Here is a 25,066-nt window from a genome sequence, read left to right on the forward strand (position 1 = left end):
TTTGACTTATGGCTTATTAACAATTTGCTGACTGTGAGCTTCTGTTTTAAGCATTTCTCTTTAGGATCACCAAGTTTACTATTACAGGTAAAAATATAAAAAGTGGTATGTCTCTCTATAAAAGTGGCTTTTGACATCCTGTGATAGAATCTCTCATCTGCAAACACTTAAGATTTGGACATGATAGTTATACAACTTAATTTATAAAAATTACTGCAAACAGCCAAGACCTCCCAGAGCTGAGGGTTAAAAGGGCCCAGGGATATGAGTTAATGCCACATAATACAGGAATATCACAATGGGATATATTTGGTAATTCGATTTATTTATTTATTTTTTAATAGTAAGTACAACCTTATATCAGCAGAATTTCACAGTAGACTTTTCAAGTATTTGATTTTTGGCTTATGATAATTACGTGTAAACCATTGCTTTGAGGGCTGTTTTCAACAATATGCAAAAATCACACTTGATTTAAGAACATTCATTTAATAATTTAAATTCTTCAGAAAAACATAAAAAATGAATTATCATTATATTGTAAACATGATCAATATAAATCTTAACCTATGAAAAAAGATCACAATCCCAAAAAGCAGCACAAATCCCACCTCCTTCAGAGGCAAATGAAAACGAAAATCAACAAAAACATATTAACAGAATTGACCTGTCAATTATAATAAGGGAAAGAGGAAACTTTTTAATAAGGATTATCCCTGGAAGGTTATAGCTCTGACAGGTAATGAGGTCCCTTTACATTTTCACTTGAAAATTCTGCAAAGGCTCATTTATGGTCCACTCAATTACACAGAGTTGGTCTTCTCAGGAAGCAACTTCCACTAGCAGTTCAAGAATGCTAGTTTCCACCTGCATTCGGAGGGTGCTGTATTAAAATCACAAGAAAGATACGTCATTAAAACTACAGGTAGAGACTTCACTTCTTCCAAGGACTCTCTTCTGAATACTACCATTTTTTAAATCTGCCCTTCAGCTGAGTTCCCTACACATTTATATACCCTGTCTATCATAGGAAAGAAGAGGAAACCTTCAGAATTCACAGTGAGGTCACTCTATAAAACAGTGACCACTGGACGCTGGGGTGGCTCGGTCGGTTGTGTCTGACTTTTTTTTTTTTTTTTTTTTTTTTTTAAGATTTTATTTATTTGTTAGAGAGAGAGCACAAGCGGGGGTAGTGGCAGGCAGAGGAAGAAGCAGGCTTCTCACCAAGGAGAAAGCCCAACGCAGGACTCAATACCAGGACCTTGGGATTATGACCTGAGCCGAAGGCAGACGCTTAACCAACCCAGGCATCCTGAGTGTCTGACTTTTGATATAGGCTCAGGTCATGATCTCAGGGTCATGGGATCCAGCCCCACATCAGGCTCTGTGCTCCACAGGAGTCTGTTTGAGATTCTCTCTCTCCATCTCCCCCTGCCCCTTCCCTCCTCACTTTCTTTCTTTCTCAAATAAATAAATACATCTTAAAAAAAAAAAAGAATGACCACCACCACCCAGATTAAGCCCCAAAACACACAAAATAATTAAACTTACTGCTGCTTTCAAAGCTTGATCTAGATCATCGAGTAGGTCTTTTTTATCCTCTAAGCCCACAGAGAGTCGAATCAGTGTGTCACTAATTCCAAGGACATCTCGGTCACTTTTAGGCACTGATGCATGGGTCATGATTGCCCTGAAAGAAAGAATGAGCAAATCAGTATTACAGTAATGTATCGGTCTCAAATTACAATTATCTTCTGATTTTTCTATTCTAAATATCAAATTCTTCATATGCCTATAATTTTTACAGGCAAAAAACCAAGGAATTGTGAAAATTTATCTTTTCTGGTCATTATTATAAGTGAAAACTAAGATCTTTTATCCTTTCTATACCATCAGTATACTCAATCCAAACATCAAAGGAGCACTACCAGGTAGAAGGGAAAAAGATAGCCTCCAGCTGTGGATTTTAACATCTGTCTGAATGAAGCCTTGGCCAGCAGTCATAGGCTCCACGATCAACCAGCTGGACTTACATAAAAGGCCTGTTAGACCAAGAGCCAGACAGAAACTAATTCCCTCCTGATCAATGGATTAATCCAGAATGGCACCCTGTGAGGCAGATCAGAGAAAGACAACCCAGGAACACCACCAGTGGCAACCAGTGAGCATTAGGAATTCCAGCACATAACCCATGAATGTAGAGGCCTGGAAGGATTTTCAGAACTAACTAGCAACTCATCATCATCATTAACATGTATAAAGGTAAAACACCTACTGGGGGTCAGGCACCATAGTAAGAACTGGGAAACCAAGAAAAACGAGATATTTTTCTCGATCCTACATAACGAAGCAGAAGGCAAAGACTATGACCATTCACAGAAGAGAATAGTCTACTGCACATGCCAAACAAGAAACGGACAGCAAGGAATGCCAGAGCTGAGAGGAGGCAGAAGACTCTGTGGGCGGAGGCTCAGGCACCATAGAGGAGAGGCTTGTAGTCTTATTGAGCCCTACGCACTTACACTGCCACCAACACTCATCCTTTCCAGGCACACCACCCGCAAAATCAATGCCTGAGCTGTTTTGCCTTATCTCTCTTCAGATCCATGGAGAGAAAATCTCAAATGTAGTCAACATAAATGAGTATCTTCTTTGATCACTCCACTAAAGTTGTACATGCCAACACCCTCCTTAAAAGGTTCTGCCTTGGGCACCTGGGTGGCTCAGTCAGTTAGGTGTCTGCCTTTGGCTCAGGTCATGGCCCCAGAGTGCTGGGGATGCAGCCCCGCATCAGGCTCCCTGCTCAGTGGAGAGTGTGCTTCTCCCTCCCTCTCTGCCCCTCACCCCACTCAAGTCTGCTTCTCTCTCTGTTCCTTATCTCACTTGTGCTCCCTCTCCTTTAAAAAATATATAAAATAAGTGATCCGAAGGGGCACGTGCACCCGAATGTTTATAGCAGCAATGTCTACAATAGCCAAACTATGGAAAGAACCTAGATGTCCATCAACAGACAAATGGATAAAGAAGATGTGGTATATATACACAATGGAATACTATGCAGCCATCAAAAGAAATGAAATATTGCCATTTGCGACGATGTGGATGGAACTAGAGGGTATCATGCTTAGCAAAATGAGTCAATCGGAGAAAGACAACTATCATATGATCTCCCTGATATGAGGGAGAGGAGATGCAACATGGGGGGTTAAGGCGGTAGGAGAAGAGTAAATGAAACAAGATGGGATTGGGAGGGAGACAAACCATAAGTGACTCTTAATCTCACAAAACAAACTGAGGGTTAATGGGGAGGGGGGTTGGGAGGGGGGGTGGGGTTATGGACATTGGGGAGGGTATGTGCTATGGTGAGTGCTGTGAAGTGTGTAAACCTGGCGATTCACAGACCTGTACCCCTGGGGATAAAAATATATGTTTATAAAAAATAAAATAAAAAAAAATAATAAATTAAAAAAAAAAGATGAGGAAAAAAATATATATATATAAAATGAAGTAAAAAATGTTCTGTCTTTTCAGACTTTTAATTCCTCAAAAGAGAGTGTACTCATAGAAATAAGAACTTAGGTTCTGAGAGCAATAGACCTGCACATGAATCCTCTCCTTCACACACCGGCTATGTGGGCTTGTAAAAGTTACCTGTCCTCATAATGAATTTCTTGACCTAAAATCATAATAATAGCTATCACTTATTATAGGCTCACCATGAGGCAGGTACTGTACTCATGTACAGTGAATGTGTACAGTAAATGAATTAAGGCATTTGTTAATTAATTCATTTTTTTTAATGAATAGAAGCTGGATATAACTCCCATCCCAAAAGTTTATCACAGTCATTAATGGAAGGAATATATATAAAGCCTTAGCAAGTACCTGGAATGTAATAGATGCCTAATAAAACATAGTAATTCCTAATAGTAATTAACATTTATTGGGCCCTTAGTATGAATCAAGGCATTGGCTTAGGGATATTTTTTTCCCCATGTTCCCATAACAAGCCTAAGAGCTGAGTAGTGTTATCCACATTTTACAACCATGGAACAGATGGAGAGAACATGTAACTTTTCTGAGGTTGCAGAGTTAATGTGCATTGTCGGGCTGGAAGACGAGCCCAGCGCACACTGGCTCCGCTTCTTCCATCCCCTATTGCTATTCTGTTCTCGTTGCAGCAGTTGGAAGTCACAGAATGAGGGTAACAGAAGAGACAAGCCCTGACCTAAATTCACTCGTCCACTGGCAGGCATTGGGGTGATGGCCTCGCTGGCTGGTACATCTGAGGGCCAAACAATTTTAAACCAAATCCCCGAAGAAATCAGGAGGTGTCGATTTTTAAGAGCACCTTAAAGTAATACACACTTCACGACTATGAAAAACAACCCAATTTCATATGCTGAGTGTGCCCTCTTGTGCAGCCAGACTTACTAGCAGGCATCTTCTGAAAGACACACAAAAACCTATGTGTGTTATCTTAATCATCTGAGTAAGTCTTTGGGTATCATACATTCTTTTTTTTAATTTTATGTGAAATTGTCTGACTCTCCCAAGAAGCTGCAAACTACTATGAGAGAAAAGCAAATGTGCCTACATTTTGGTAATCCCTGACAGCCCTCAACATACTGCTTCCAGAACATAGCTATTCCAGAAATGTGTATGAAAAGTAAAACACAGAAATTGAGAAATTGTCAAGTACTCTTGACAATTATTAGGTAATGATGTTAATTACTAGTGTGATATTTACAATACATGGGCAGAGTAACATCCTATAAAATCAGGATACAGCTCTGGAATGTTTGGTGGGATAGGTAATCCATAAATGGTAATTGTTATTTTAATTATTAATCCCATTCTGTGGATGAAAAAACTGTAGCTCAGGTGAGTAACTGACCTAGCAGGTCTCAAATCCAGATCCAGGCTGCTTTTACCTCCTCTCATTGTTTCTATGAGAAACCTCAAGAGTGAAGTTGCTGACACATTTCTATGTGACATCTGAGTAATCAGCAAAACTTTCTGAATTTTTATCTAGAAAATAAGCTATTGGACCACTTGATCTCGGGCTACATGTTCTAACATCCTCTGGTGCTTTGATACAATTAGATGAACTGATTGGATCGGGAATACCAAGTTAGCTTTTGGGTCCATCTTGCGGATAACATGAAGCCATTCAAGGTGTATCCAGAGAACAGAAAATAAATGGATCTGGTGGCATCTAGTAGGATCCTCCTCTGACCGTCAAGGGCATGTCTCTCATCAGAGACACAGTCCCCATTTCCAACAAGTCTTGAAATCCGCCCTTCTAATAAAAGTTTCCAATCTCCCTTCCAGGGTGGAGTGGGATAGAACAAGTAGTCCCAGGTCAGAGGTCGGAGATCCTAAAATACAACTCTGCTGGAACTGCCTTCAGGCAGAACGGAAGAAAGCAAAATTGAGGAGGACACATACAACTCACCAAGATTTTATGAGGGTCTCCATTCTACTGGGTTAAGAGTCCATTCTGATTCAATAGCAGGACGCTATTCTTACTGTCAAATGTCTTGAATTACTCCTGATTTTACCATATTCCCCTCCAAACAATTGTTAAAGCAGACATCAAAGTTACAACGCTGAGAAAAACAGAAATATACTCACGGAAGCTCAGCAAGACTTTCGTATCCTCCCAAGCTCTCTGCCAGAGTAAATAACTATGGTAAAGAAAACGTTCATTTAGATCTTTCACTAAAGTAAAAACAAAAATATACAAAACTAAATGTTTTTAACAAAATGGCGCTGGACACAGGGTTAGAAATGATGGTGATAATGAAAAAAAGTACAATTTGGGCAAGAAACCCAGAGAAAAAAATGAAAATAAAATCTGTAATATCGATGTCGCCAATTAGACATATGGTGTGCAAACTTTTAAAACATGACAAGTTGAGGAAGATGAATCTCTCATACCTTCCTGATTTGGCCCTCTACTTAAGTAATAATTAACATGAACCCTAAAACCTCAGAATTATTACATTTGAGACCTAGTTTTGCGGTTACCCTTTAAATAAAAATCTCTACAAGTCTACCAAGTTATACACACTTAATTGTTAAAATCTATCACTTACTAAATTAATATATCCATTTAACTTCCTCCTGGAGTAGGAAAAAAACCCCATTTTTTAATTTAGTGTTATAGTATCATAATTTTACAAATACTTTAAAATTACTCTCACACCTATATTTAATTAAATATACACTATCTTTCTGCTTTCAGTACAACTTTGAGATACCAGTAGATGCTGAGTAATCTGGCAGCAGCCTATGCGTTAGACCTCAGTAATTTAAAACTTTCTGTCGGGTGCCTGGGTGGCTTAGTTAGTTAAGTGGTTGCCTTCAGCTCAGGTCACAATCCCTGGGTCTTGGGATTCAGTGTGGCATTGGGTACCCTGCTCAGCGGGAAGCCTGCTTCTCCCTCTCCCACTCCCCCTACTTGCATTCCCTCTCTTGCTGTCTCTCTCTGTCAAATAAATAAATAAAATCTTAAAAAACAAACAAACAAACAAACAAAAAACCCTCAGTCTGTTGCATGAGCTCTGCAAGCCCAGTGTATGGAGTTAATAAAGGCCTCTCTTCCCGGAACCCTGAGAGCCTCCAGCCAGTGTGAAAATCCAAACAAAGGCCTCCCTTCCTTCACCCCAGGCAGATGCAGCCTGGAGGGCACAGGGTTTGGAAAGCCATTCCTGGGCTGGATTTCAGAGCAGCCTTTGTGCAGTGCACTAGCCACACATTACTTTGAAGTTTCACATAATACTGCATTTGGAAAAGGGATTCCATTATTGATAAATCTGAAAACCAATGCATCAGGACAGTTGATCTCTCTCAGCCTGATGGTCGAAGGAGAACAACATACTGATGTCTGCTACTGCACCGAAGTCATTTTCCAACCTAAAGCATTTCATGATAAAGAGGTCTGAGGGTAGGACCTGCAGATACAAAGACATGAACCTGAGCTGGGTGGAAAGGAGAGCTCATGAACTACTGTAATCTACCTGGCCGATTTAAAAACCTCTTTTGAAAGCGTACCTTGAGGTTCTTGAGAAACGTCTGAGCATGCTGAAGAGTGCCCTTAATATAAAAGGTGATCATCCCCGGGCAGCCTGTGCACTGACGCTTTGCCAGCTCATGCTGAGGATGAGAGGGTAGCCCTGTGATCATGAGGCATAATAAAAGTCTTATTTTAGAGTCAAACATGTAATTTCGTAACAAAAAAATTCCATGTGCCTAAAGCAAACTGCAAATAAGCCTAATAATGATGAGCTTTACCCCTTGTCAACATCTCATGACTCATGATGCGTTCTAGCCCCTGTTTCTGGGTCTCTAGCTTCCTTCTGACCCATCTTTTCTATCCGCTCCATGCTCGAACCACATCAACTAGCAGTACTGCACTTTGTCATCTCAGGACCTTTGTGCAAGCTGTCCCTTTAACCTGGAACATTCTACCCGCTGACTGCCCCTCTATTAATTATATTACTCTGTAATTTCTTGTTTAACGTCTGTCTAATCCACCAGACTAGCTCCATGTGGAGAAATTCATTTCTTTTGTTAATAATCGGATCCCAGGTCGTAGTTCAAAGCTTGCTCCATTGTGGGCAAGTCATAAATGTTTACTGAATGAATCAGAATGCTTGTCCTTGTCCTTCTAAACAAATGCTTCCCATTCTTCAAGGCACAGCCCAAAACTTTTCTCCCTCACTCAATTCAAAATACATACAGTCAACAGACACATATGGCATTTATTTATTTTATTTTTTTTTTCTTTTTTTTAGAGAGAGAGGGAGAGAGGGAAGCAGGCTTCTTGCTGACAGAGAGCCCGATGTGGGACTCGATCCCAGGACCCTGAGATCATGACCTGAGCCGAAGGCAGCGGCTTAACCCACTGAGCCACCCAGGCGCCCCCACATATGGCATTTAATCTCATATGTAGTTCTGTCTTGGCTTATCTAAGGTCCTTAAGGACAGGAATCAAACTTAATTCTCCTGTCCACCCTAGATCACATGACTAAAACCTCAAAGGGTTCAAAGTAACCATTTATTTAAGACCACACCACAATTTAATAGACTGGCCAAATAAATTTGAAGAGTAATACATAAGTCTGCTAAGGGCACATGAGTTGGCAGAGATGAAAAAATTTGAAAAGGAATAAAGAGACCTTCAGGGGAGTTTTGGTGTGTAAGTAGCAAGTCTCAATTTGATTAGTATCTGATTAGTATCAAGTCCCAACCTAAAACAGATTAAAGAGCTAATGCAGAATGGCAGCCTGAAAAGACTATAAGCAAATCAAGTAGAAAGTACAATGTTGCAATAGTGGAACAGGTAAACACAAGCCTTCAAGCTAAAGACCATGGCAGGAAGGTCTAATGCATAAAATTAATTTTCTAACATCCAAGCAGTCACTAGATTATAGGCAACACAAGGACACAGACCACATCTATCTTCTGCACCACCAGACCCACCACAGAGCCTGACACACAGCAGTGTCCAATAATACATGAACAACAAAGAAATACATGGAAGCAGCTACCTTACAACAGGTGTCATACATAGGATACTTAGGATAACCCATAAAATCCTAGTGTAAGCATATGTACTTAGAAATCATATCAACATTGGGGTACCCAGGTGGCTCAGTTGGCTGAGCATGTGACTCCTGATTTCAGCTCAGGTCATGATCTCAGGGTTGTGAGACTGAGCTCTGTGTTGGCTCTGGGCTCAGCGAGAAGTCTGCTGGAGCTTCTCTTTCCTCCCTTCCTTTGCCTCGCCTACCAACTTGTGCATGCTCTCTCTCAAATTAAAAAAAAAAAAAAAAGAAAGAAAAAGAAATTATATCAACGTACCAGGATAAATAACCTTTTCTACCCGAGGATTAGATTCCAGAAACTGAGCAACTGCCATTCCATTTTCGAAATGCTTCTCCATTCGGACCTGGAGAGTCTTCAGACCTCGATTGCAAAGGTAACAGTCAACAGGGGAAGGAACTGCTCCAAGAGCTGAAAAATGAACATGTGCTGGGTTAGTCTGAAAGGTGGGGAGAGACCCAGGAGATTCTCTCACTGCCTTTTTCATTATAGTGACTCTGAGCAACGAGCTACAAAGGCCAGTGTTTGAGTTTCGGGGAGGGGGGGGAATTATACAGCAAATCAGAAGCATGAGAATGAAATGCTCAAAGAAATGGTCTTTTTTTTTAAATTATTTTTTTATTTTTACCTTTTTTTTTAGAAATGGTCTTTAAAATGAGGGGATAAGAAGATCCTGTAAACTAAACATGAACACAGTATGAACATCTCCAACATGAACATAGTCCTTTCTATGATTTCCATTCAGTGACATACTACACAGTTGAACCTTGCATTTCTTTGAACACGTAGAAAGAAAAAGCATTCAGCTCCTACTGTTACTAAAAGTTCTACCAACATTCTACAACATTCTATTTAGCTTCTGTCTAAAGCAGCCTAGGAATTACTTTGCCTCCACGATGTATACCTCACCTTAATGTTTTATAAAGGAAAGGAATTTATCAAATAGTAAGTTTTGGTTTTCCTCCTCAGTGCCATCTTCTTCTTCTTTTTTTTTTTTTTAATTTTAATGCTTATTTCCTTTATTTATTTAATACTTATTTACTTTATTCCTAATTATGTTTATATCTTATCTGTCAAATCACAATGGTTAAACTAAGTATCTTCAAATAAATCCTTGCCCATACTTGAGATAACTAAACCATCTAAACAGGAAATGGTGTTTAGACATCTGTTGAAAAATGTTAATATTAATAATATTAAGTGCTATTTAAAGTTAACCACCATTCCAGATATAAAAGGTAGAGCATAAGAAAGCCATCATTCCAAATGTTTTATCTAAAGAAAAAAAATCTAGTAAGTCCAAAAACTAAAAAAAATCACATGGGCTTTATCCAATTATGGTCAAAATTAACATGGATTTGAAAATTAACAACACTCATCCCTTGAGTCATGTTGCAAAGCCCTGTTATGTTCTAACTATATTTTTATATCCTAATTTTTCTACTTTCCTTTAAAAACCAGAATCTGGGACGCCTGGGTGGCTCAGTTGGTTAAGCAGCTGCCTTCGGCTCAGGTCATGATCCCAGTGTCCTGGGATTGAGTCCCACATCGGGCTCCTTGCTTGGCGGTGAGCCTGCTTCTCCCTCTGCCTCTGCCTGCCACTCTGTCTGCCTGTGCTCACTCTTGCTTCTCTCTATGACAAATAAATAAATAAAATCTTTAAAAATAAATAAATAAATAAATAAATAAAAACCAGAATCTTAGGCTGCCTGGGTGGCACAGTTGGTTAAGCAACTGCCTCAGCTCAGGTCATGATCCTGGAGTCCCGGAATCGAGTCCCACATCAGGCTCCCAGCTCCAGGGGGTGTCTGCTTCTCCTTCTGACCTTCTCCCTCTCATTCTCTCTCTCACTCTCACTCTCTCTCAAATAAATAAAATCTTAAAAAAAAAAAAAATCTTGGGCGCCTGGGTGGCTCAATTGGTTGGGCAACTGCCTTCGGCTCAGGTCATGATCTCGGAGTCCTGGAATCGAGTCCTGCATTGGGCTCCCAGCTCCATGGGGAGTCTGCTTCTCCCTCTGACCTTCTCAGCTCTCATTCTCTCTCTCATATTCTCTCAAATGAAAAAATAAAATCTTAAAAAAATAAATAAAATAAGAAATAAAAAAAAAAATAAAAACCAGAATCTTTCTCCTCCATTTCTCATTTCTTCCTAATTTAGTAGAATGTTATCACTTCATGACATCTAGTAGAACTACAAATATCAAATGTAGTCCCTCTGAGAGGTTAAGGGGAATTCTGGACTTTTTAATACTTACAATTTTGTAAGAAACGGAGCCTATTATGGAGGGTCTCAGAATTAAGAGACACTAAGCCCATGACAACATCACTGTGGCCTAAAACAAAGCAAAAACATTTAAGTTAAAAACAATGTATGTTTATTCTTCATTCTAAAAATTTCTAAAGTGTAACTTTCACTTGAAAAACACTCTCTGGGAAAAAGTTCTATAAAATAAGTTTAAATAAACAGTATTTAATTTGATAGTACCAAAAGCTATACCTAACAATGAAATAAAAATCATATAAAAATTAAATGTTTCTTTTTAAGCTGTCAGTAGAATAAAACTCTAACTTTTTTTAGTAAATTTTAATCCTCTGATCATAAGTCATGAGCGTAGTTTTGTCTGATATAAATGAAATCCCATATTTAACCAAAGTATAAATATTTTGCTTTCTACATGAGTCACAGAGAAAACGTTAATAGAAGAAAAAGGATCAAAATATCAAGCTCTGTGGTATTTTCATCTATCGATGGAAAGTAATACTCAAAGTATAGATTATGTGTGTCTTACCATTCATGTATTTTGTTGCTGAATACATACAAATATCAGCTCCCAGAGCCAAAGGCCGCTGAAAGGAACAAAAGATTTTCATTTTAAATGGTAAATCACTTGAAAATATGCTTTATTACATGTCTATTTGCTATTGTAAATTTCATTCTTATTCTAACTTTTCAAAAATACATGCATCTTAAAATTTTCCAGGATCTCAAATGGTATGTTTCCCCTTCCCTTACCCACCAAATAAAAATAGAAAGCACTGGACCCAGTTTTCAGTCCAATAGCACAAATTTTCTGGAAATAGCAGGTAAACTCAGGTCAACAGGTCTCCTGAACTTTTTTCATTAGAGCAGTTGCTGGCTGGTCCTAAGGATATTACTAAATTTTATAATGCAGTTGCTGGTGTTTTATGACTCAGTAAACACATCAAGTAGCAGACATAAACACTTAGCAATTATTATGTCAAGTGAGTATATAACACACTTGGATTTTTGATCATTAAAACCTGATAATGTATGTTGTGATTATTTATTGGATGTGCCATGATCTAGACTCTTAATTACTCTTATTATACTAGTTTTGCCAAGTGTAAAGTGACTTAGAAATTTTTTTGGACTATATTCTCTTACCCAATTTTCCTGCAAATTAATCCTTTAGTCTTAAAATGTTTTTGTTTATAGTGAGAATTAGAGCTATAATCAACTTATTCACCAAAAAACATATTATCAACATCTTTCTATTTATATTTTCTTCTTCTTCTTTTTTTTTTTTTTAAAGCAAGCTCTACGCTCATCACGGGGCTTGAAATCATATCAAGAGTCACATGCTCTACTGACAGCCTGCCGGGAGGTTATTTATATTTTCTTTAAAAGAAAGTGTGTGTGTGTGTGTGTGTGTGTGTGTGTGTGTGTGTGTGTGTGTGTTTGTTTATTTGACAGACAGAGATCACAAGTAGCCAGAGAGACAGGCAGGCAGAGAGGAGGAAGCAGGCTTCCCGCTGAGCAGAAAGCCTGATGCGGGGCTCGATCCCAGGACCCTGGGATTATGACCTGAGCCAAAGGCAGAGGCTTTAACCCACTGAGCCACCCAGGTGCCCCTGTGTGTATGTGTTTTAACCTCACCAGTCATTTAGTCTTTGGAAGGTGTTAAGACAAGGGACTATAGGACTTTCCATTTGGGGTGTTTCAAAAATAGGATGTTTTAAATCAGGTATTACTCATAGCACTCTCTACACAAGTGTCTGCGCATCTCCAAAGTGATGGAGTCAAACTAGAGGATGGTCTCTTCCAATGCTAACATTCTGTAAACTCTGTGGTCAAAAGAAAACAAAAAATGAAAATGAACAACTAACATCTGTTGATATAATTATGTGCTGAGAACCATGTTAAATACTTTATATATACCCCAGTGAAGCACTATACAAAATATTTTATCTAACTCAAGAAAATCAGTACTTTAAGATTCTCATTGTACAGATGAAGTAAAGGGAGGAAGAAAAACAAAACAGTGGTTGGTTAAGAATCTGACTCTTGATTCGGCTCAGGTCATGATCTCAGGATGGTGATATCGAGCCCCATGTTGGGCCCTACACTAGGCACGGAGTCTGCTTAAGATTCTCTCTCTCCCTCTGTAACCCTCCCCCAGCTTGCCCTCTCTAAAAAAAAAAAAAAAAAAAAAAAAAGGAAAGAAAAAAGAAAGGAAGGAAGGAAGGAAAGAAAAACAAAAACATCATTCAGATTAAAAAGCTGGTAGAACTAGCACTCACATCTAAATTATGTAAATACAGAGGTTCCACTCTCAAACTCTGAAATTTCATGATAGTATGTCCATTCTGCCTTTTGTGACATTTATAGAAGACCCAGAAGATAAAAGGCAGGGAAAAAAGAGAACGTATCCAGTTTTTATGATGGTAAAATAATTAGAGGACCTTTTCAGAAGATCTACTGTATGGAACTAATACGTGTGGCCACTTAGGGACAACATGATTCTGATTAACTCAACTGGAATGAATCCAGATTGAAAGGAAGCAAACTGCAGTCCCTGGCATGCGGAAATGTGATGTGGGCTTCAGAAAGGTAGAAAAATTGGACCTATTTTAGTGACAGTAACCGGGTGGGATGGGGAGGAGGGAGGGCCGGGCATGATGAATAATCTGGACAGGCCCGGGCTAAAACAATTCATGCAATCTCTTTGGGAATATACAGGACTCACTGTGACTCAGCTAGACCAGCCCTAATCTGTGTTAACTGGTCTTTAATGTAAGTGGTATATGGGATAAGGAGTTGGAATAACTAATCTAAGAGAGAAAATCAGCTGGGAAAAATAGATGATGCCAGGAGATTTTCACTTGGAAACAGACTGCTTCAGCAGATACAAGAAGCACCCAAAGATATATCGTGAGCCAAAGGTAGGTGGCCCATGAAGCTGTCTGAATGCAACATAGCCAGGAAATGTATCTGAGGAAAACAAAATAAAGGCGGTAGTGCCTTCTCAATAAAATGGAAGAAGGTGAAGAACAGATTTATACAAACTAAGGTAGCAGCCTGCGCCAACTGCAGGGACCCAAAACAAAAGGAGGGGGGGAATATAAACAACTGAGCTATAAGCATCTGCCTAATTTAAGAGTAGCAGAAGATGAGCTGGGCTTTCAGGAATTCTGCAGAATAAAGGTAAAGTACAGGAAGTGTGATAAGAATGATCAAAAGGTAGAAGCAGGAAGGATACCGCGAGGAGAAGTTAAGCTCCTAACAAGGAGAGGAAACAGGGCTCCTTGGAGGAAAGAGAGAGAGAACATGTGGGGAAAGGGCAGACAACTAATCAATTATAGACAGATCCTCAGATGGTCTACCAAAAAGAACAAAATGGAAAGAAGCATCTGGAAAAAAGTAAGAGAAAAAAGAAAAGGAATGGAGGATGAATGGGAGGGTTTGAGGTTGGAAGAGATGTATGTAGAGGGGTAGATAGGAAAAGAGCTTAAAAGGAGCAGTATAAAGGACTTGGTACTTACAGCTACAATGTGAAACAGGGAGTAGAAATTCCTAATACAAACAAGGTAAAGATAGAGAGAGCTGGGCACTGAGGGAAGTGAAACTAGAGAGGAGGAAAGTGGAGAAATAATACGTGTGACATACACTGAGATGTCATGCAGGATAGCTTTTATTTTCCTTCTCTCTGGAAGGTTAGCAAGGTTTAATTATATAACATGTACATTACATACATCGTGTAATACATTCAAATATATATATTAAATATATAGCCTAAGATTTCGTTATCTATTTTAATAATTTAATATTATATATCAATATATTTTAAAATAAACATAATATATGCATTAAGTATGTATGTTTTTCAGTCACATCATATATATAAAAAATAACATAACTTATTAATAACAGCACATAAACATTAAAGTCCCAACTATCTTATAAAGCACTGACAGATAAAAATCACATAATAAGGCCAGCTCTTTAGAGAGTTTCCATATCCTGAGAGAACTTAAAAGCTTTAATTAAGACAACATTTAAAACACACAAAGTCCCATACCAGATATGAACCTAGGGTTGGTTGAAGCAATATTAGTTAATGGTAGAAAAGGTCCAATTTTAATTCTTTGTCTAATCAATAACTATGATTTGATTCCGTGAGTTTCAAAATGATTTTATCATTTTGTCTTTCCTTTCCGAGTTACGGGTATTATTCATGCCCCCAAAAAAGTATTTTCATTTACCTGGAAATAGGCTGACATAAAAGTGTTATCCACGACCAAAATGATGTCACCATGTTTATGGACAGTATGTGCACAGGCTTCAATGTCAATCATCTTCAAGCTAGGGTTTGTGGGGGTTTCAATCCAAACAAGCTAAAAAATTCAATAGATAACAATAGTTTATAAAAATATACTGCACCAATATACGCTTCATATATTGTAACCATCTGGCAGACTATACTGGAAGAGTGTGGGTGATGAAGTTGTAAGGGTTGAATCTGAATCCTAGCCCCCGTTAATTTCTGAGAGATCATAGTTAAGTAACGTACCCTCCATATTCCTCAAATTTTATATCCGTACAATAGGGTTGATAATATTTCATAGAGTTGTTATAAAGATCAAATGAGATAATGTTATGTGTAAGAAGAAAAGTGCTCAAGTTAATTATTGTAATTACATTCCATTAAAATGAGGATGGATTTCAAAGACATAATTCATTGTCTAGGAATTTTCTCAAAGGTAAATAACACAGAACATTAAGATCACAGCCTAGAATTTTCATTAAAGAGAACTATCCCTTCAATGCCAAACATATCCTAAATATTAACTTAAAAATGCCAGATGCATTAGAAACTATAAAATAAGTACCCAGAACTTGAAGAGCATGGGTTTTAAAGTAGGCAGGAGAGAAGTTACACACAACAGAAAACCTAGTCACAGCTCATTTAAGAAAGAGACAGTATCATATCCCAAAACCCAGCACAACACAGGCACATAGTAGACGCTTGACAGTGACTGAAAAGATCAAAGAAAAGAACAGAATTCTGTTTGTTAAACAGGATGCCACTGTATTGAATGACATTACCTACAGCTTTCTTTTTTAAAGGGTTAATGCTTCTTTATTACTATACAAATGAGCAAGATATCTAGTTGAATATTCTTCCTACTCTAGAGTCTCACTGTAGAAAAGATAAGGTAATTAATGCATATTCTACAAGAAATGAATTATTTTAAAAATCTATAAAAAATTATTTCTGGGTAAGAATCTATTATTCATATTCATAATAAAAATAATTAAAATAGAAATAATAAATATAAAGTTGATTTTACAGGGACTTAAAAAATCTACTTCATATGATGAGGCAGATATTTCAGGGGGAAAATAATGTATTAATTCAAGTCAGTAAAGAGCCACTACATAACGTTCTGTTGACAAGAATTAACATACTCACAATTTGCTTTCCTCCCTTAGACTCAGACCAGCTATTTTAATAAGTATCTTTTCTCCTAAGCAAGATAAAAAACAAGTTCCTTTGAAAACAAACCTTAATCACTCAAAGCTCACCCTGTGTTAATCTTCAAAGTAATTATTTGTGTGAGCAAAGGTTTTCATTCTTAGCATTCACTACAACATCATCTTGAATACAATTCAAACCTTTTAATCATTAGTAAAAAGTTGGAAAAGGCTGACTTATAAAAGACACTGGTCCTTCTTTTACCCATGCAGAATTTAAATGAGGCCCCAAGAAAGAATATCACATATGCCATTCACTCAGACACAAAACACCTTCCGGTGGCATGCAAGCTTCCCAGGACGGAGGCTAAAGATTGCTTGTGGCCCATTCTCTACTTGTAACTATTATTTTGTTGAAGTATGGCTTAGAATTCTTAAAAAACCAGTATGCTTAGAGTCTGGGGTCTTGGCAAGCTTCCTTTTCTGTAACCCGATCTCTGGGATGATTTCTGTAACCAACACCAGCGTGGTAATGCAGTACAGAATCATATGCTTTTGAAAATGATTTTTTTTTCCAGTTATTATGAGTTGGGTACTGTACTGAGCATTTCATATGCCTTATCTCATGTAATTTACACAACCACCTTTCTATAAAGCAAGTGCAATTATCCCCATCTTGCAGAAGAAAGTGAGATCTTTGGCTAAGTAATTTGCCCGTGAACATACACCAACTGACACAGAATTAGAACTTGGATCATGCTGTGGAATTCATGGACCCAACCATTCTGCAGGAATATTCTGGAGAAGCCAGACCGATCTTAATCCTGTTGATGGTTTCCAATGGCTTCTAATAAAATGTATTATTCACATTTAAATTATGTTCTCCAGTGAACAGAATGATTAAACAACAACAACAACAACAACAAAAAAACAAGCAACAACAACAACAACAACAAAAAACCCAGCACACACAAAACAGACAAAAGTGAAAACTGAGTTACCTTGGTTTCTGGTGTAATGGCTGCCTCTAGCAATTTGGTTTTGGAGCAGTCAACAAAAGAAATCTTTAATCCAAATTCAGTTGCCACCTGCCTGAAGTACCTGTTTGTACCTGAGGCAGAAAAAAAAACAGATAAAATAGGAAGGACATGGTACTGAGAAATGTTCATTCCTTACTGGTATAAATACTTTAAAAACATAAGGAACTGTCAATCACCAATAAAAGTTCAACTAACAGAAATTCTACCTTGGTTAAATCATTTGGCTATCTTGTATAGTAAAGAATATAAGGCTCGGATTTTAAACTGGAAGTTAAAGAGTCCAATAAAATATACCTGATATCCACACTAAATGACATGAAGCAGAAATGTTTCTGAAAACCTACAATTTCTGCCCTTCACACATTAAGTGGCATGTTCCCCAATGGTAATTTATATTAACAATTTCTTCCTAGCACTCAAATTTAAAATAAATGAACTGATGTCAATAAAATATTAAAAATAAATTTTTAGTCTGATTATATTTTGGCAATAGAAAAACTGGTTATTATTCTTTGTAATCTCTCAATCTTTTTGCTTTGTGGTTCTAAAGCTTTAATAGTTAAGTGAGGCAATATAAATCAAACAACTACAGTTTTATGGTGAAAAGATAAATCATTCAACTTAGAACTAATTTCTCTTATAAACACTGTTCTGGATTTGATTTTTACACAGGCAAATTTAAAGGAAAAATTGTTCTTATTGATAGCTAACCAAAAAAGAAAAGGAAAAGGAAAAATACTCCATGATCAAAGATATATACTGAACTTTTGATGCTGTAGACTGACCCTAGATAATATGATTGAAAAAGAATGTAAAGAATTATAAAAAATCAACAGCAATTTTCAAGATTTTGTATCTATGTGTGTCATGAGGTTTTCATAATGCACTATAAAAGTAACTAAAGGTGTGTTACTTTTATTCAACAATCTATGATTCAACTATCATAGGAAACAACGATAAATACAAAGCACTCTGCAAATGTCTAAGAGGTTAAAATGACTACTAGGAGTCTCTTATTTCAAGGAACTTACAGATTTAACTCTTTGTTAATAGAAGATAGATAAAATGATAATATTCTAGAAATCACGTTTTAATTATTTGAAAGCATTTGTTATATATATATGTACATATATTAACAAAATTTTTTGTTATTGATCATAAAAATCAGTATTGCTTAAAGGTAAGGGCAACCCATCTTCTTTACCTTCCCCCTCACCACTTTAAATAACTTGCATTTAAACTGTTTAGAATGGAAGTTCTTAAATTTGGATCCATGATGGACTTCAGGGGTGAGACCCCTTACCCCTTGACCCTATAATTAAAATGATAAACACGGTGTAGTCTTAAGCACACTTTTCTACTTTTGGGGGAAAGGGGTCCATACTTTCAACAGATTTTTCAAAGGTTCGCTAAAATCCAAAGCGTATAAATGTGTTGGGAAGATAGAGGGGTGGGTAGAGGTAATCTCACCCAGAGTGACCTGGGTTATAGTTCCTTTTCACTGCAGGCAAAAATTTTAAGTAACACTAGAATACTCTCTCTTTAGATACTATCTTCTCTGGAGTAGGATATATTTGAAAGTTGATCAGGTCCAACACCCTCACTCCAGCAGTTTAAATAAAATTATTAGTAAACAATCTCTCTTACAGGCCAATTCTAGAACACAGACGCTAAATGTTTATGCTCTTCCTTTATCAAGTCTGGGCCAACACGGAGGTGTCCATCACATGTTTAAAAGATAATAAATAATCAATAATCCTGGCAACATTGTTAATTCAGGACCCACTTTACTGTCTTTAAAATATCAGCTGACACAAACATGCATGAGAGAGGTCACCTACCTCCATACACATCATCCATACAAATAATTTGGTCTCCTGCTTTTAAGAGATGGGTAATAGTCACAGTGGCAGCTAACCCTGAAGCAAAGGCCAAACCTAAAATAAAAGCCAAGTTAGAGTAAGCCAAAAAAGTCAAACCTCTGGGTTGAAAAACACCAACAGAACTTCCTTGCGTTACTTTATGTTGTTCTCTCTGGACATAAGGACAGCCATCACTACTGAATCACAAGAAGTCCCCTGATGAAAATACAATGGACAACTCCCCCCTTTCTATTTCAAAACTAAAATATCTTTAAGAGAAAAACCATGTAATTCTGCTTTGGTGATAACATTTCTCTGAAATGCTTCAAGGAAAATTTTTTTTTTTTTAAAGATTTTATTTATTCACTAGAGAGATGAAGCACAAGTAGGCAGAGCAGCAGGCAGAGGCAGAGGAAGAAACAGGCTCTCCGCTGAGCAGGGAGCCCGATGTGGGGCTGGATCCCAGGACCCTGGGATCATGACCTGAACTGAAGGCAGCCGCTTAACCAACTGAGCCACCCAGGTGCTCCAAAGAAATAATTCTTTACAAAATTCTGAGACTAAAGGCCAACTGCCAATTCAATTACAGTTTAAAAACAACAAACTTTAAACAAAATTTCAAACCTGAGGAACAGAGCTATGGTATGATTCACTCATTAACTATATGGATAGCCAACTGAGCAAATATTTTAATAAAACTCAAAATCTGACCTGGGATGCATCTGGCAAATTTTAAAATTTTGTTTTTAAAAATTTTTAAGTGTGGAATCGCCTTTAAACAAGTATGATCTCAAAATCTCTTACAGAATAAAAATAATGAAAACAATTTAAAAAGAACCATCTGGCATTGTGTACATTAAACACTATAAAAGAAAATATCCTGACAAAATATCAATGCATCACCTTAATGATAAAAATCACCTGTGACTGGTAGAAGGGATAATTCAATTAACTTGAAAAATGTAATTCTTATAAAATCTTCTCAGAAAAGTTGAGGTCAGAATTACAGTTCTCTACTAGGCACATCTGTAGTCTAATGGTAAATTTATATAGAAGGCTAAACTTTATTTAATTTTTTAAAAGATTTTATCTATTTATTTGAGAAAGAATGAGTGTGAGAGGGGTAGGGTCAGAGGGAGAAGCAGACTCCCCACTGAGCAGGGAGCCCAATGTGGGACTCAATCTTGGGACTCCAGGATCATGACCTGAGCCAAAGGTAGTCGTGTAACCAACTGAGCCACCCAGGTGCCTCTAGAAGGCTAAACTTTAAACCCAGTTAAAAACAATTGTGTCTTCTGGAGCCCACTTGAAAAAAAATGTCTGCCATATGAATACTCAGCCTTTACACCTTCTGCAGGAAATGATGATCTCTCTACAGTACTAAATTACAGAAGTTTAGTGTTCAAAAAGAACTCCCCTCATCTAAAACAAAAGACCAAACTCCCCAAATCCACATGAACATTTTTCTAACCCCAGCATTCTCGCTATGAGAAAATTCATAAGACACATTTTCTCTTCACTATTCTATCCTCATTCAGTATCATTCATATAAAAAATATGAGGATGATTTAACAGTAATCCACTCCCTTCATGAAAAAAGATTCAAGGGGTTAATCCCTAATCTCTAAGAAGGACACCGGGTAAATGTTCTTTGAGAACACCGGGTAGTGTTCTCAAGCATTATCAGGTAAATGAACCAGAGTATCAGAAAGTTTATATTCTCAGTAGTGTTATAAAACTGTTAATATTTATCTATTTATACTGACACCTTCAGATGAAGAGTGGATTTACATGAATACTAAATGGCAAATTTGGTCATTTTCCCTCTATTCATATTTATTTTTACCTAATAATTACACATTTGCATATTATATCATCTATGGGACCTTGGACAAAAATTTCAAAGTCTTGGTAAAATAAAAGTTTTGAACTAGCTAATTCTTATTCCTTTCCAATTCTAAATTCTGTGTCTCTATGATTTTGTCTGTACATATAAGAATGGGTTCTCGACTTCACAGACTGGAATGGAAATCACTTACTGTACTTGGCCCCATCCAGTGCTGCCACTGCTTTTTCCAAGCAGTTCCTGGTGGGGTTTCCAGAGCGGCTATATTCAAAACCCTGAAGAAAAGAAGTTAGAGTTTATCCTAAGAGATTTAAGCTTATTTTTCAGAGTCCTAACATAGACACCTCGACAACTAGAGGTTCATCCTATGATAATGATTTTCTACTATTTACTTATGACATTTCTTGCCATTAAATAGGAGCTTAACATGTCTGCCTTCAGCTCAGATCCCAGGGTCCTGGGATCAAGTCCGCATCAGGCTCTTTGCTCAGTTTGGTGCCTACTCTCCTTCTGCCCCTTCCCCCTGCTAGTGCATTCTCTCTTTACACTGAAGTCCACCAGCCTGTTTTAGAATTCTATAGGTGCCCCCTATGAGCTGTATGCCAAATAGGTAAGTTACTTAACCTTTCCTAAAGTCAATCTCAGTACCTATAAAATGGAATAAAATACAAAAAACCAATTTATAAAATTGTTATGATGATAAAATTATACAATGTATAATGAATTCTCTACTCATTGGTGCCTGGCACATGCTAACTACTAGAGAAATCGTTTTTATTATTAGGATTATTATTACGTTAGACTCACCTTTACCCATTTAGCCAGGGGGACATCACAAAAAGGGAATCACTAGAGCCTACAGAGTAAACTTACTTCTAACCTGTATTTCATTTCCTAAGAAATAAATGATACAAGTCCTGTTTAACACCCTACAGGAAACTATGAACAGATCCTACAAATGCTCGAAGTTTAGATCTCGGCTCTACAAAAGCAACAAAACATAGACAGTAATTCTTGGCAAAGTGGCTATACACAATTTTTTAAACTTCACTCTCTTTACATTTACCATACTAGGAGTATTCAGTCAGTCATTTTATTTAATACTCATGGTCAGGAAAGTGAAGCAAAACGTTATAGGGAACATCAGAACCAGTAGTCAAACCTAGGATTTAAACATTGACTGAAAATGCTATAGATTTCTCCCCATGCCTCATATAGCACATAACAAAACACAACAACCACTTTTTACACATTGGTTCTGATTTGGGAGCTCCTAGTATTTTATATATACACACACACACACATATATATATGTGTGTGTGTGTATATATATATAAACAAATAATATATATTATATATTATTTATTATTATATTATTATATTATTAATATGTATTATATATTATTTATATATATATTTATATATATTTAACTCAAATATGTATATTTAAAGTTGGGTTTCTTTGTTTCCTTGTTTTTGACAAACTTAGTAGACATATTTTATAGGGTTCCAGGATATCCTCATCCCTCCCTCACCATTACCTACCTTGATCCCTCCCTCACCATTACCTCACCATTACCTACCTTGATCCCTCCCTCACCATTACCTCACCATTACCTCACCATTACCTCTGTACTCCCCAGAGAGAAAAAATCTGCTTGGATTCATGTGGCTACGGCCACTGAAAGGCACCCATGTTTCCGTAATTATTCACTGCAGAGATTTAACTTTGGGGTCGGGGAGAGGCATATTTCAGTGGCAAATTCCCACCTCTTGCCCATTCAATGGCTTTCCAAATAGAATAGGAGAAACAGATGCTTCTCTTCAGCTCCTCAGATTCTCTTTAATGCTCTTCACTGAGTTTTTAAAGGTACTAAGGGGTGTCTGGTACTTGTAGATTTTACCACCCCTGTTGGCTCTCTGAAAATGTTTTGTTTTTTTTTTTTCCTCTGAAAATATTTAATTACTAATGTCTGGTTAAATGGTTAACTTTTGTACCAAAAGCTAAAGCTTGGACAGTCACATGTTCACAAAACCCTATACCAGCAACAGCCTGCAAGCTTGGAAAACAGGCTATGTACACATTTTGATTCCAAAATGCAGTAACTTAGAAGCCCTTAGAATTCCTAAACCAGCCCTTTAGAGCTTTACCTCACAAAACAAAGGGCTACATTTAAAAGAATCTTCCTTGACTTTTGTAACAACAAACTAAAGAGGTTTTTGAAGTATAATCAAAGCTTTGGACCTACGAAGTTTCTTGAACTGATTTCCTTGAAAGCTAGCAACTTTTAAGTACTCCAAGATTCCATCAGTGTGTGGCCAAAAGGGATTAACAAAAACTGCTCTATCATGAAACCTTAGAAGTCATTTATCTACAACTCAAGGTCAGTTCCTTTTGTATAAAAAGTGTGTTAACACCAGTCCTGCCCTCTGACCTGGTTGCTGTGAGGATCAAATGGGAAAAGGTGTAAATGGGAACACTGTGAAATACCGAACTACTGAGCAATGACAATGTACCATAAAGCTTAACATATACATCAACAATTTATGTAGTAGGTACTGATTAACCCCATTTACTCAGGATTAACCTGAGGCTTGGATAGGTTAAGCAAATTGCTCAAGGTCACCCAGATCAGAGGAGGTGGTGTCAGAATTCAAACCTAGCCCCTCTGACTAGGTGATTTGTGCTCTTAATCACCAAGCCACACTGCTTAAATGATGCAATGGGTTAGACTATTACTAGTATTATTGGAGTATAGCAGAGTGTAGTCTAATGCCTAAGAGGAGGGTTCTAGAGCAGGTTGGAATCCCAGAATGTACACATACCATCTGACATACTGCATGTTAAGTCTGTATCTAGCCCACAGCAAGTAAATCACTATTAATAACAACAGTACAGCCACTGGGCATGATCTTGATTCTAGGTGAGTTATCAGATCCTGGGAGTTTTTTTTTTTTTTTTTTTTACTCCCTACATGTCTTTATAATTTTTGCTGCTAAAGGTAATTCAACAAAGATATGACCCTCAGTTTTGGACCGCAAATTTGCCAAAATCACATGAATTTCAGTTCCAAATCTATATGGCAAGTTGGACAAACTGTTCCTTCCAGTTCTGCTTATCAAAAGAAATGTGATCACTGGACCAGAGAATACGAAGATTTAGTACAAGGAATATTACGGGTGTAGTAAACAACCGTTTGGGGTGCCTTCCTGATGTATAAACCACCTTACAAATTACTTGTATGCCTTTTATTGTATGAGCCATCTCTCTTTACCCGCCCAAACCGGCCCCACCCCCCACCTTCCCAGCCTGCCCCAGCTCACCGAGTGCTGGCCGGGAGCCTCTTGCTTGAACGTGGTGGACAGTGAGATGGGGGGCACTACAGCCTGGGAGGTCCATTGCTCCGGTTCCTGGCCCACATGGATAGCCTGCGTGGCGAAATGTGGGAAGCGAGGCTGGAAACCATATGGGGAGGCGTCTTTTTCCTGCATGCTGAGCTGCGAAGGATGGAAAGAGAAAAGAGCGAGGAAGAGAAAACTAGAAACTGATGCACAGGGCCTGAAAGGGACACAAGAACCAAGAGTACGGGCGCTAAAGACACGCCACCCCGCCGGCAGCGCGGACAAAAGCCGGACTCCGGGACTCAGTGGCTCGGACTTTAGTAGCCGGCCGGCTGGTTTGCGTTCGCCGCAGGCGGAACCAGCGAGACCCAATGAGCGAAGGCCCCGACGCGGCCCCCGTTCCTCATTGGCCGGAAGCGGAGGCGTTGCCTGGAGCGTCGCTGGGACCGCCCTTCCCGGTGAGGACAGTGGAGTGAAGCGGGAGTCTGGGTGTCCGTGTGGCGTGGGTCCCCGCAGGCGAAATTCCTGAGTCCCGGCCGTGGCGGGGGGGGGGCTGCCGTGCTCGCTCGGGTGGGCCACCCGGCGTCTGGGTGACCTCAGGCCAGAGGTTCGCCTGAGACACGGAGAAAGGCGGGCTTGGTGTT

The 25,066-nt window shown here is 38.1% G+C and overlaps 1 protein-coding gene across 1 annotated transcript; it reads right to left on the reverse strand.

Moving 5' to 3' along the window:
* Positions 1 to 304: 304 nt before the first annotated feature.
* CTH (cystathionine gamma-lyase) lies at positions 305 to 24,756 on the reverse strand. The gene is made up of 12 exons (XM_047727654.1): positions 24,405 to 24,756; positions 21,274 to 21,355; positions 19,214 to 19,309; positions 17,334 to 17,443; positions 15,120 to 15,251; positions 11,405 to 11,462; positions 10,871 to 10,948; positions 8,872 to 9,024; positions 7,060 to 7,181; positions 5,638 to 5,690; positions 1,552 to 1,690; positions 305 to 883 (listed from the first exon to the last, which is right to left on the reverse strand). The coding sequence occupies exons 1-12, from the start codon at positions 24,570 to 24,572 to the stop codon at positions 857 to 859; spliced, it is 1,218 nt and encodes a 405-aa protein (XP_047583610.1). The 5' UTR covers positions 24,573 to 24,756; the 3' UTR covers positions 305 to 856.
* Between the last annotated feature and the right edge of the window lie 310 nt (positions 24,757 to 25,066).

Source organism: Lutra lutra, chromosome 4 (genome assembly GCF_902655055.1).
Source record: "Lutra lutra chromosome 4, mLutLut1.2, whole genome shotgun sequence".
Lineage (NCBI taxonomy): Eukaryota > Metazoa > Chordata > Mammalia > Carnivora > Mustelidae > Lutra > Lutra lutra.